Source organism: Limulus polyphemus, unplaced genomic scaffold (assembly GCF_000517525.1).
Source record: "Limulus polyphemus unplaced genomic scaffold, Limulus_polyphemus-2.1.2 Scaffold1523, whole genome shotgun sequence".
Lineage (NCBI taxonomy): Eukaryota > Metazoa > Arthropoda > Merostomata > Xiphosura > Limulidae > Limulus > Limulus polyphemus.
Window position 1 is genome coordinate 66,501 of NW_013667133.1, and position 15,079 is coordinate 81,579.

Here is a 15,079-nt window from a genome sequence, read left to right on the forward strand (position 1 = left end):
AGTATTTTTAATCTTAAAATGAAAATTACTTTGCATGTTAGCTAGGCAAGATGTGAAAAAAAAAGGCATGAAAGAAACATTTCTTTACAAACCTCAAGACTTAATAAAAAAATTATATTTTGCATATGAAAGCATTGTAATGTTTACTGATAATCTACCAAATTTCATCAACATTCACTTACTAATTTAAAAGTTATAGCATGAAAACTATAACACGCACAAAATGGTTATGAGGTCGGCCCCAGTGACCAAGCCCAGGCTGAAAGAGTTAACTGAATGTGCATAGGATTGATCCATTGGACTGATTCCATATTGGAAAAGGAATGTTTACTATTTTATTGGGTGTACCTACATGTAATGTGGAAAGCTTGTAATAAAATGTACAACTACAAATCTGTTGCACACGAAAATCAGGTACTTTTACGTTATACATCTGCAACTGTTACCGTTAGTGTTTAAGAATCAATTATATTAGTTTTTTTTATCACTAGTTTGTCTTCACACTAAAGTAAATCATAAAATAGGCTAAATACATTGTACTAATAAAATTATATATACATCAAAGGCTAGTTATAGTCACTTCTAATAAAGTTCTATTTCTAAGTTCCATATAATTAAAGATAAACTTTATTATTTTAGAGTGAAAACAAACTATTGATTAAAAAATCTATTTTAATTGGTTTTTAAATGTTAGGCTTAACAGTAACAGTTGCAGGGATATAATGGAAAAGTACCCAAAAATCGATACCTAAAATTTACTTATGCAACAACTACTGAACCCCCAAAGGCACAAATTATAAGGGAGAATCTCACAAAAATACACCCACAATGCCTCAAAATCAAATAAAAATGATTTTGCTGAACCATGTGCCCATCCCTTTAAAAGAAAAATTCAAGCTACATGGCACATTTCTCACACAATTTCCTAGTTTGTTTAATTTTGGTATATCTTTATAAAGTATGCAAGTATGATTCCATAAATCACTAGTTTGAATTGTTTTGTACTATACTAAGTGATACTTGTACTAAATTCACATTTTTACTTAATACATATAGTTTTAATAATACAGGATTTTTACTCCAAACAGGGAGTCCCAGATAATTCTAGTTCTTGGCCCACAGAAATAACCGAGCACAAAGCTGCATTTGCAAAAAAATAAAACTCCCATAAACAAAATACTAAACTACTGTACACCAATCATCAAATGAAAAAAGTCTACAGTACTGCTGAGTGTACACGGTTTATTTCAAGACAATTGTATACCCACTAGTTATAAAATCAGCATGATCTCTAAACATTTCCCCACCATTTTTCAAAGACAAATGTCATATACAAAAACAGGGCACTAGCATGTCAGTATATATCAAACAATAGCTCTCTCTTCATGCTCTTTATTGGTCTGTGAGGTTTTTATGTACCCAGAAGTATTTTCTATATGAAAACACACAAACATTAAAACCATTAATTAACACTTATTTGTCACTGAATTTGAAAAAACAGTCATAGAATAAACTGTGTGGTCCGTATTATATAATTCATAAACACACACATATATATATATATATATGTTTTCCCAATTTCAACCAACAGCATGTCAGAAAAATGTATTGGACCTGTAAGCAGATAATATGTTGCCTTGACAACAGTTTGCTTCATGTCAGGTATGTATCTGTCCATCATGAAACCAACTGAATACAAAATCTCTTCTTTATTTAAATAGGTAAATATGAAGTTCATACTTGATTTTCAACTTACTGTTAACAGTTTTCATTTCATATTTCGATATGGGTCTTAAATTGAAGTACTTTATTAGGGTTACATTTTATCTCACCTTCTCACAAGTTTCACACAATGTCTCAGGCTACCAGATAAAGTAATTTTGTTTGCATTTTTTCAATTAGTCATTTGTGTGGTGCAAAACGTCAATTTACGGGTACGATTATTGTTTTTTCATTAATTACTAAATAAACAATTCACATTACAGTTACTAATTTTTGACAATGGAATCCAGTTGAGTAATTGTTTTTATTTTCACTATTTAATTTTAAAAATCAACGAAACCACCTACTGCAAAAACTTATTTCAAAAATATTTACAGGTCATAAGAATTACTCAATGAATGTTAATCCCTAAAAATTCAAACATAATAATCATTAAACTTAAAGACAAAGTACATACCACTGACACTGAGTTTCAGCCATTTTTCTTTGCATTTGTCGTAAACCTACTTACTCGTATTGCTAAGTCTACTACCACTACTAACGAGAACGGTAATGGTGCGTACTACTACTAGTGTTTGAAAACCCTAACAACACGTTTAACCCTCCCTTAGAAGTTAGAGTTAGTCTCAAATTCTTGTTCCAAAGAAGCGTTCACTTTCTATATAAAAACATATTCAGACACCAAATTTGAATATGATGAATAAAATAACGCTGACAACAAAGAGAACTGAACACTGTGTTAAAATATATAATTCACCATTAAATTTTATACATCAGTATCACTTTCTATTTTGTCGACTCAACTTGTAAGCAATATTTTCTAACGTTAGTCACGAAGATTCATGCGCAGTTTAATACTACTTAAAAATAGTTCGTTAGTCTGAATGCCTGATAAGTTTCGTTTTAATTTTATTTTAATTAGAAAAGAACAGTCATGTTTTATCTTAGAATACTTAAAGCAAAAAAGTTATTATACATTGAAGGAATTTTTTTAACGTTTCAGTAAATGCAAAACACAAGTTACATTTAATCTTAAGTACGACTACTAGCGTTAGATGGCAGCACTTGCATAGAACAGAAAAACCGACTTTTCTCAATTCGTGAAAAATGGACTCTAACGAAGAGGAACGAACTTTGAGAGATTGTGAACAGTATGTCAGTAATCACAATATACAACAAATTCTGAAGGACTGTATCATGCAACTATGTATTAGTCGTCCGGAAAATCCAGTTTCATTTTTGAGGGGCTATTTTCAAAGACTAGAAGGGGTACATTTTTATTTATTTACTTCTAACTTGTATTTATATTAATTACTATATGTTGACATTGTCCGTGACCAGTCAGGCAGTCTAGCAGTAGCAGTAGATTAAGATAAATTAAATGTTTGCTTCGTTCTACATGTCAAGGGCTTAACGGGGATTTAATTTTATTGACGCAAAAACTGATTTAGAGTAGAATTTTGTCCTTTTTTTTTTATAAAGCTGCTTATAGTTATAAACTTTCACCTACTGCCATGTTTTGGGCCGATTTGTCCATGGCAACTGCTGTGGGTGCCTAATTCACTATTTTGAGTATTTAGTAATTAATTGCAAGTTAAGCCCAAGCATGGAAACATAAAATTAAATGCACAAGTACAAATTTGGTGAATAATCGATTTTAGTTTTGAAGACTTTAGGGAAATATAAAAAGATTTATAGGAAATATTTTTAAACTGTGTTAAATGTCAGTAAAATGTTAAAATGGGGATTGTACCAATAAATATGCTGATACTGAATGCAGAATTTTGTTAAACTTAAAATTTAAAGACTGGCCAGGAGATTGCTGAGCTTTTATTTTTAAATGTTTTCTTCTGTAGAGCTAAAATCCTCAAGTACATGCTTGTAATCTACTGATGTGCAAAAATGAAAGAGAAACTTTCATATCCAATCTTTGACCTCCTTTAAATCTAAGAGAATACTTTGGCTGATTCTTGTACTTCATCTCTTTTTAATCTCTTAATCTTTCTCCTTATCACCAAGTGATTAATATCTAAATTATTGTGGTCAGTTTCACGATCTCCCATAGAATGCTTAAGCAATCTCATGGACATCAAAAACTGCTTTACCATTAACATCCTTTAAGGGTCATTTCCCAATTTTAACATTTTGCTTACCTTTAACATACTTAAAATCCATGCAATAAAGCATTTTTCATATGCTCTTTTCTATTTCCTGATTTATTTCTTAACCACATCTCTCTCTGTAGCTTTCCAATAGCTCTGTATATCTTCCACCCTATCTGTCATGTGGCTAAATCTCAAACCTAATCATGCAATGATCATTCTTTCTTAAATGTTCCTCTACATAACTTGCAACCATACCCTATTAGTGGTTAACAATAAATCTTAAATGGTACCCCCCTGTGGTTGGCTCTCTTACCATTTTGTTTAGAAAAACACATCACTTCAAGATACTTCTTTCCCTTACTATTTGACTCTATACAATCAGAGTCTCCTGTAATTAATGCATCATTCTTCTTAATAGCAATCCTAATATAATTATATATAATTTTCTAATTTACATCATGTATCTAATCAGGTTACCTATTAGAACTGGCAATTAAAAACTTTCTTTCTTCCCTTGAAACCCCTAATTGTAACCCATATAGATATAATTATTTTATCTCAATCCTTACGTAAAGATTCATCCTCCTCCACACTTTTAAAAGTCTATTGCTATTAAATATAACTTATAACCTGGAGTTTTGTTCAGTTTGTCATATTTGTAATTTAGGAAGTGAATTATTTGTGATTTTTGTCTTAATTTTTGCTAAAACAAAATATAATGGCTGCTGGGAAAGTTGGAAAAGATCCTTCAAATTGGGAAGTTTAAGGAATAATATGGCTCTTGGGCCGGATACTATTTCCTCCAGAGTTTTGAAAGAGGTTAAGGATTGTGTATATGGACAGGTGTCAGAAGATTGAAAGTTGCTTAGTGTTACCCCTCTTTTCAAGGGAGGTGACAAAAATTGTCTGTTCTAATTATAAGCCTGTTAGTCTTATATCAGTGGTGGTAAAAGTTTTTGAAGGTTTGACAAAAAATGTTTTGCAAAGTCATTTGACAAAGTTTAATATTTTGTTGGATAGTTAACATGGTTTCAAAAAGAGGAAAATCTTGCCTTACTAATCTTTTGACATTCTGTGAATAGGTTACTAGTTATGAAGATGAGGTTTAGGGTATGGATCTGGTATATCTTGATTTACAGAAAGCATTTGACAAGGTGCTATGTGAAAAGTTTGTTAAAAATAATCTGTATAAGTGTGGCGTATAAGTTCACTTGTTAGATAAAAAAATTGGTTATCTCAGAGTTCAGTGTTAAGAACTTTGTTCTTCTTGGTTTATATCAGTGACATAGATGAAAGAATGTTCAATACATTGCTTAAATATGTGATGATATTAAGGTCATGGGTGTTGCTGGCTGTGAGGCAGCTGCTTCTTTACAAAATGGTTTGGATTATTTAGTAAGTTGAGCAAATAAATGGCAGATTGCTTTTAATTATAATAAATGCATGTGGGATATCATAATTTAAATTATAAGTATATTTTTGATGGGAATAACCAAAGTAGTATCATAGAAGAAAAGGATCTTGGTGTTCCAGTTAATCAATCTTTTAAGCCACTCAAACAATGTGCTGTTGCTAGTGGAAGAACAAATAGGATTTTGAGTTGTATCTAAAGAAATATTAAACAAGTCCAAAAGAGGTTATAGTGTCATTTCTTATGCTATATTTGGAGTATTATGGTTAGGAAGGACATTCTTCTTGTCATGGCCACCACCTATCCTTATATGTTTTTTTTTATCCAGTGCTGTGCACAGCTGACTGCATGTTCAGCAAGGTCTTCTGCTGTGCATGGAACCTGGAATTATGAACAGATTAGATGAGTAAGTGTTCCATCATCTGCTTCTCACTGCAATTACAGGCAGCAGGTTCACTGGAGAACCCACATTTCAACATTTTGGCTCTAGACCTGCTGATCTGAGAACATAGGCAATTGAGAGCTTTCCAGGTTCTCCAGCCCTTTTCCACTCCTCTGGGGAGATTCTCAGCTAGGAAGAACATTGAATTGTTGGAAAGGATTCATAGGTGGGCTACTAAGATTATAACTGGAATGGAAAGGTTGTCATGTGAGGACATATGTTAAGGTTATTGAAATTATTTTCTCTTGAAAAAAAAAGAAGTATTAGAAGGGATCTGATTAAAGTGTTTAAGATTGTTAAGGGAATTGATAGTGTCGATGCATCATCGTTTTTTCATACTTAATGGTGAGAATGGTAAAACAAGGAGACACAAATACAAATTATGGCAGGGTAGGAGTCATCTTCAGCTAAGACAACTTTATTTTTCAAACCTGATTTTTTTGCTTTTGGGATAGGATATCTTAAGATTTGGTGAATGCAATTAAATGAAGGGCATTTAAAGGACGGCTTGATAAATACTTGAATGATAAGGGCTGGCTTTGAATGTTTTATTTTGATTTTAAAGCTTAATTTAGTGTATGGGATGGCCTAGATGAACCAATAGGTCTATTGTTCTCCTTAAATTATATGTAAAATAGTTTATAAACCCATCACAAGATAGGAAAAACATTTTTAATATATATTTTTTCTATTCATGCTGTAACAAATTCTTCTCACCAAAATTTCTTGATGTTGATAGCTTTCTTTTACATTATACTGTCTAGAAACTTAATTTTACACTTTCACTACATGTGCATATACTAAAAACAATATGAGGTAGCACTATTCCTCATACACAAATATAACATGAGGTTTACCTGAAACACTACTTCATTGAAATCCTTGATAATTTTTACTTTGCTTTTATCTACAACACAAGATCAAAGAAGTCTGAGAGGATTTCATAAATACACTCACAAAAATAGAAATAACAAAATGTAATTAACTTTATCACAATACGATAAGTGAGCCTAAGGTACTACTTTTTTGTAATTAAGGCTAAAGTGAAGACATAGTGTAGAATCACATAACGTAGGCCCAAGTGCACAAAGTTTCTCATGAAATAAAAAATATCAGTTTAGTTTTAAACCTAAATTATTTTGTAATTAAACTATTTTGCTGTTATATTACTGAACTTAACAAAATAAAAACAAATATTTTTAATCAATGCAGATACTAAATTAAGAAATCAATAAATATTTTTTTCAGTTTCATTAGGCACGTATGCAGAAGTTTTGAAAGGGGGTTCTAATTTGTGAGATCAAAAGCCAACACATATTGTGAGAAGCATGATCAGCATGCTAATGTTATGGCATGCCCCCTCCCCAAAAAAATTTGTGAAATATAGGTGCTATGATATTTAATCTTAAAGCAATTTTGCATGAAATACAGCTTAAACAATTGCATGGCTGTTCACATAAAATCCACAAACATCCAATGAAAACTCAACGAATCATCATTCTATTGTAACACTGTATGTGGAGCTAGACTTAAAATTAGGATAAATATGTATGTTTTATTATATTAAGGTACTGTACTATCTACATGCAGAGTTGTTATTAATTATTAAATTATATTACTCATTTAAACAAGTCTGTACAACAATAGTATATTAGCTGTTTAAATCATTGGCATATGTACATGTATGCGCTACTGAAATAACATGTTAGCATGTTCCATTCTTCTGGGATGCTTTTCCTTAAATAACTTATGTAAGCAGAATGCACTTCTAGCTTTGCAGTACAAGAATGCAAGCATACTCTGTGAATCTTGGGTGAGTTGTTGTATTTTGAGATTTTTCTGAAGAAATCTTGTCTTAAATTCAAGCCAATATGTTATTCCTATTTTAATTATATTTTTAAAATGTCTACCCTCTGCTATCAGAGGATTAGTAAAGGATTACTAGTAATAGCAGTGTTCTATTATTATTATTTTTGTGTATTTTCTGTTTAGGTCTACATTGTTAATATTATATATTTTTGTCAGATCTGTTCTTCCATTTAATAATTTTCTTTTACAACAAATTTAAGGTATCTTGGAAAATACTTTACATAAAACATTACATATAAAACATTTGCATTTGTATGTTATTTTAGTTTCTACAGTACACAAAGCTCATTTTTCGATTTGTTAATTAAAAATATGCTTTTTCTTATCCCCCTCAAAAAAAATGTTTTTTTTATTGCACAAATTATTCACAACCCACATAAAAAAGCATGGGAAAGCAACTCAGAATTTCATTTGAGAACCACTGCTTACTAGTAGTACATGTATAATACAATGTATATTCTTATTTCCTTACTTTATGCACAGCATTTGTTTGCATAAATATATATACACATCCTCAGGGTATAAGGGGCCCAAATATTGATCCTACCACCACTACATCATTAGCAGCCACCACTTGTACATCTAAGGATGGCCAATGTGCTCTGACATCATCAGTATGGGCAGAAAGTTGTATTAAACATTTACCTATTCATGGTGGGGGAAAAAACAGTTATACTTATTACATCATTCAAAAAAGAACAACCAGTCCAGCCTAAACTGGATTCATATCCAGTTACAAATGGTTGACTCCATTTGGTTTTATTTGCATTCCTTCACTAAATACTCTGTAATAGAGGATTCTTTTTTTGTTTATTTGTTTTCCATGCCCTCACTTTGCACCTGAAAGAACAGTTGGACCAGGAAAACATTTACAAAACAGAACATTCGTTGAGTGTGGTTTCAGAAAATGAAAAGATTTAATAGTTTGTTAAAGTAACAGGCACTTAGTCCCAGGCATAAGATAGTATTCACTGCATAGTATGGCTTCATAAAAATTAAGACCAGTAAGTTTTGCATGTGTTGCAGACCAACTCCTTTCCAATCATCAAGCTGCCATAGCTAAAACTTGCCAGTATATTAAAACATTCTTGATAGTAACTATACTCTGAGCATGACAAGATATTGCTTTTCATATGCACATTGAAACACATCATGTAAGCAATAAAGGAAAGTTCATTGAAAATCTGGAACTGGTTGCTTCCACTCAACCCAATCGTTTGAATCGACAGAAAAGAAAGTACAAATGCTATACATCTTACCAATACCAGAATGATTTAATAGATTCTGTTCCAGAAGTTGTGAGAGAAAGCACTATTGAAGTCAGACAATCCAAGTATTGATGAAATTTAGTTGAATGGACAACTACTGCCTGTTGTAGAAACACAAGTGTAGAGGATGATGTTTCATCTTGAAGATGAAAGGTGAAAGACTTTCAAAATGTTGTCTTCTACACTTGTGTTTCTACAACAGACAGTTGCCATCCATTCAATTAAATTTCATCTTGAATACTCTACCTAAACAACCTCTTAAAGAAAACCAAGTATTTTTATGATTTAGATGATTAATGTGCTACCAATGAAAATTAATTATTCAGGAACAAGCACTAGTGTTTCCACATGGAAATTCTAAATACTGAATCAGGTTTAAAACTGATTATTGTAGAATTGAAGCTTAATCTTAATTATATCATTTCACAGTGTGATGATGGAGTTTCTGTGCTGATTGGACATACAAGAGTAGTACAAATTTGAATTTAGGAAAAGATTCCAAATACTATTTAGATGCACTGTCATGCTCAAATGCTTAATTGTATCATTGCAAACACGGGTTCCAGCATCACACAGTGTTAGGTAGTCTTTACATTTCATTAAGAACTGTACAGTGTTCTTAGCAGTGGTTAGAAGCACCATGAACTATTTATTAAAGCACAGCAAGAAGGTATTTGAGCTTGGTTGGTTTTGTGAAACTCATTAGTCTTGCAAATATGACTCCCTCCAAAAACTGCATATCAGTTCAGACATCTGATGAACCATATAAGTAACTTAAGCCTAAAATGTACTTAACTCATTTTATTAGCAGTTTCAATTATAATAGTTATTAAAAAATTATGTTAATCTACTAATTATCCTAATCCAAAACTTTACCTTCTAGTTTCCTAATGTGATTTCACTATTGGATGAGAGAGAGTGTTGGGGCTTTAATGAAGGGTTCAGTTTGACCTTCAAAGATTTGGAACACATTACTAAATGCAGATTTGAACCTTGATTGCACTCATTTGCAAAATTTACCGATGATTGTCCTTATGTCTACTAGTTTACATTTGATTTAAAATCCTATTATCTTACAACTAATCTATATGAACGGAATACTGGAATAAAACATTCACATAAAGTTTAAAAATATTTTAAGTAGAACAATAACTACAGAACAGTGCTGAGCTTTCAGATTTAGAATTATTAGTGTGTTACCTTAAATTTTACAATTCATACTTATTCTCCATCTTACAAAATCTTGTGCAATAGATATTCAGTACATATTTTATCAAAGCAATGCAGCCACTTTACCATGCTTTGACATAATACTCTGTTTCAATGCTAGTGTACAAACCTTCAACCACAGCAGTAGCACAAGGTAATAGCTCTTTGTTGTGCAGAGAGGTATCTATTTGAAATAAATTTTCAGATAAGGAAAATAATAACTTTTGCAGGAAGCAGCAAACAAAGCAACTTATCAGAAATCAACACCTGCAATAACTTCTTCCGGAGATGAAAAAGATGAAGAACTCTCATCAGTTCCAAACATAGCACTAAGACGTGTTCGTCGAGGAGCTGTCAGTGCTGAAACCTACTCTGAGGAGGATGCTACCACATACATTAAAAAGGTTTGTGATTGTCTGTTATCTAGTTTACTCTAAAAGCATTGTAGTCAGGGTGAGTTCATAAATCTTATTATTATTATAAATGTTTTTAATTGTAAAGATTTCCAAATTTCTTAGGACTTTTAGATTTAGTTCTGGGTATCACAATAAATTAAACTATGACAAAATATTTATTATATGATAAATGTTTATATATTTGTATGTTGATGCATCTGTAATAAAAATATCAGTAAAATTAGGCTTAGTACAACAATACTTATACCAAAATCTATGGGATCATTCAAATTCTTAAAATGTAACAATAAAAAAAAAATAACTAGTTAGATTTTAATTAACAATTTAAATAGACAGATTAACACAATATTTTGTTGAGTTAAGCATTGTCAGGTGACAAAACATTAAAAAAAACTCAAAGCATTCAAAGTTACATGCTTATTTCAACAGTGATATGGTTCGTTTAACTGGAGCCTCATTTGGAAACAATGAGAAAATTTAGCCTAAGTAAACATTTTTGTGACTATCACATGGCATTTTACTAAACATGTTTTAATATAAATTACTCCTGATTGTACTATTATGTTATGTCAGAATTTACGCTTTGATGGAAACTAAAGAAGCTTTAATAAATTAATTAAACCATGTGATTCTCATGCAGAATGTATCCTAGCCTATGTCTTCCTTTGATATTTGAATAAAATTGACCTTATAGTGCTAACTTGTTGCAAAAATGATTTGAACTTTGAAGTACACATTTCAAAATAAGAACGTGACTAAAATCTCTAGGAGTATTTTTTGGTCAAAATTTAGGTTCCTAATCTTGTATGGGAGCAACATACATAACTAGCAAAATATAATGTATCTGTAGGTAAAAGAAAAAATGGAATAAAACCATTAGTCTCATGCTGTGTTGCTGTACAAATTAAAGTACATTGTTTTAAAGTATTATTTGGATGGTTTAATATACAAGTAGATCTTAATTAAATGACAGCAGTAAAATTAATATGTAACAACATAATTCATATCAGGTATTCTTACTTCAGAAATAATGAAATACTTTTCTTGTTGAGTGTGAACAAAAAATGGCTTAAAATTTCTAAATATCCTTGAGACATTGCAGAGCATGTGTCACTTACTCATAATTCTCCACTCTCCCAGCTTCCACATGACTTATTGCACAAATGTCAGCTCTGCTTTCCTGTCATAATTAAATTTATTTGTTGACAATCATGCTGTTCACTTTGCTTCAACATTTTTTCTCATGCAACTATTGCTGCCACTATCGAAATTTATGTAACTGGGTTGGAGGTCTTACTTACACAATTTGTATGGAGAGTATGAGACATATTGTAGCACTGTGTCAACTCTGGATGGTTCAACATATTTGTGCCATTATATACTGATATTTCTAGCAGGTCTCGTGATCGTATGGATGCTTAATCTGCTTAACAATCACCATTTTATTTTGTTTTTGATGAAGGTTGATTTTTTTCTACTTGGGCCTAATCACTTTTAGAATTTGCAGATATCGATTTGTCTGCAACAATGCTAACTCTAATGTTTATGACACTTCTGTTAATCTTATTTCTTTTTTCTCTTGGGTATTTTTTATATTTTCATTATTTAACACATTTCCATTACACCTGATGGTGTTTATGTCTTGTGAGGTTTGTTTTGTCTCACACATTCTTGTGATATAGGAGCTGAGAATATTTTTCATAACTAGTCCTGTATTCATTCATACACTTTATATTCTCCTTATATACTGCCTTCTCAAGTTTTTAACCATCAGTTTGGTTCTTTTGGAGTGTATTCCAGGTGTTTTTTATTTAGTTTGATCTATTATCAATTTTCTGCCCTGCTATGATTTGTTTTGTCTTGAAACATTTTTTTTTTGCACTTTTATTAGTTATTCTCATTTTCTTGATTATTTTAATCAAGATCACGTATCTACTTGGATGTCTTTGTTACATACAGGCCTCATTGTTATTGTTTCTATCACCACATGGTTCTTTTGTTTCTGTGACACTTTCACCCATCAAGACTTTTGGATGACTAATGGAGATTCTAAAGATGCTTATTTACATGTCCTGATTCACCCAGGTTTGTATTTCACACAGTGAAATGATTTCTCTTTCTCATTTAAGGTCTTTCCTATTTGATGTAGTGTTGGCACCCTGTGTCTTCACACATGTAGTCAAACCATTTCGGGTCTTCTGTACAAACTCAATATTGATTGTCATTGTTACATAGATGATTCAGGGATTCTTACTTGGTGGTTAACTCACACTGAATTGATCTTCTAGTTAGCTTCTTCTCTGGGATGGATTGTACATGAGCACCTACTCATTATTTCAATCGTCTAAGATTTAATATTAACTCTATCTCTGGAACTCTTCACCCATTTCCTTTGGCTTTGCAGTGCTTCAAGTTTTGGGGGCACATACTTCTCCAGCTGACAAACACATCCTCTTTAATTTGGTAATGATAGCTTCTCTTTATATGGCAATTTCCATTGCTTGTGTATAGTTCAGATAACATCAACAGGATCTTGCCCCTTCATGGATTCTTTCCTTAAACCTCTAGTCTGTTGGAATTTCTCATACTACTCTTAGTTACCTCAAGCTTGGCTCATTAATGAGTTTCTCATTGTAAGTTACACTTTTCTTACACCTCCTCCAGATCTAGGTCTTTCCATTGATGCCCTTTTCCAGAGCTAGAGTGGTGTGTTGAGACATTTATCTTTAGAGTATATAGTGTTCTGAGATATCCCATTCTCTTATTCTTCTGTTTGAGATTTGGGCTATTCAACATAAATGTCAGGAGTTCCTACCCTTATTACACCATTGCTGTGTTTTAGTACTCACAAGTACCTTGTTTATGTGTGGCAACATATATCAGCACTTGATGGTCATCATTGTTTTTTCTTCTATTGTGTTATCTACTCTAAGTAAATACTCCAAATTGAGTTTGATATGACATCACCAAATTTTCTGTGAAAAATTGTAACTTTTTTTCCAGATTATGTAAACTTGAATGTAAATATTTTTACAGCTCACTGAATGGTTTTTTAATTTCAAAATTTAAACAAAAAACTGTAGTAACTAAATGGAATTATGAAAGGAAAAAGTAATTTTTCTACTTAATTGTTTATCTATCAACTTCTTTTAATTTTATGCTCATGATTAATTTTCAGGTTGTTCCTAAAGACTACAAAACTATGGCTGCCCTGTCTAAAGCCATCCATCAGAATGTTCTGTTTGCTCACCTAGATGACACTGAACTCGGGTCAGTCTAGATTTATTAAAAAAGTGTATCTCTACACTTACCCTTTTTATAAGACCTTAATAAAATCTCATGTTAATGGGAATCTTTGCATTTAAGATGTGACTGAGCAGTTTTGAGATATTAATTTATGTTTGACAACTAAATGTAGTTACAGTTAAATACAATTGGAAAATACAAAGAAGTGATTACAGTAATTTTAAATGGAAAATAATTGTTTGACATTTTGGCCATGCAACTTTTAATAGGATATCCAAACCATTGACCACATTATTTTTAACATTACAGTTTCTTTGCATTTCTGAAGCTTATTCTTAGTTTTGCATTTAACATTTTACTGATATATTCTGTATCATGTGGCATTGTTTAAGACTAGTGTAGCAGAAAATCTATTATAGTTTCCTCACACAGAATATTTATATCTTAAACAGTATTGATTAATTATTTTACATTAAATTAGTTTTGCTCATTTTAAACAACAAAAAAATTAGTACATGTAGGAAATATTGTACTTGAGAGTGATTTCAAGTAATCATTACATTTTTTCAGTGAAAATGAATTTCAAATTATGTAATGACAAAGTTAATTTTATCTGATCAGTTCTTACGCACTTGCTGTTTTATTTGGTAACTTACTTATGATCAAATTAAACTGATCAATCTTAAACAATGACAAAATAATTTATCTGTGTGAATTTTAGTATGTTCTCAGATTTTTTACTGTTTATTGTTGTATGATGTTCATTTACTTTGCTATTTATTATTATTTATTTTTCATTTTCTTAAACATTATTTTTTTTCGCTTTACACTTTCTACTGTCTTGCTACCCAAACAATAACATGTCAGAATAATTTATCAAAGACATAGAGCTATTCTCAAGTTACACTGTTGGAACTGTTTAGTGAGGTTTTTATTTGTCCCAAGACATCGTTAGGGAGGATTTTATTAAATTTTGCATATAATGATGTTGGGTTTTACAAGAAATCCATTATTATGCATGAATCAGACAACTTGTTTTTATGTGTTATGTACTGTACGTAAGTTATACTGTATTTACTTTCATTGTCACTATTGTATAGAATGTGTAATATATATACACTGAGTGGTCACAAGTAAATAGACACCACCTTTTCAGAAAAAATGAAATTTTTCAGTCATATTCACATGAATTGATATATTTATAATTTAATTAATATCTAGTAGATCTTCCTTTCGCTTCGTGGAGTTCGTTGATCCTTTAGGGCATAGTGAGAATCATCTCATCAATTTTAGATTGTGGGATTTTGGCCCACTCTTGCTTCAAAACTTGGAGTAGATCGCTCTTCGAAGTTTTTTTTTTTTTTTTTTTTGTTGTTGTTGTTTCTTAATAT

At 31.2% G+C, this 15,079-nt stretch overlaps 1 protein-coding gene and 1 pseudogene across 3 annotated transcripts in view; one reads left to right on the top strand and one right to left on the bottom strand.

The window, feature by feature from the left end:
* The window catches only part of LOC106463940 (leukocyte receptor cluster member 8 homolog), a 52,877-nt gene extending 50,317 nt beyond the window's left edge, over positions 1 to 2,560 (bottom strand). For all 3 annotated transcript variants that reach the window (XM_022391575.1, XM_013924030.2, XM_013924029.2), the window contains exon 1: positions 2,180 to 2,560. In XM_022391575.1, the coding sequence (XP_022247283.1) occupies positions 2,180 to 2,214 (35 nt within the window). In that variant the 5' untranslated portion in view covers positions 2,215 to 2,560. The remainder of the gene's footprint in view (positions 1 to 2,179) is intronic.
* A 245-nt stretch (positions 2,561 to 2,805) lies between these two features.
* LOC106463942 overlaps positions 2,806 to 15,079 on the top strand; it is a 34,021-nt pseudogene continuing 21,747 nt past the window's right edge.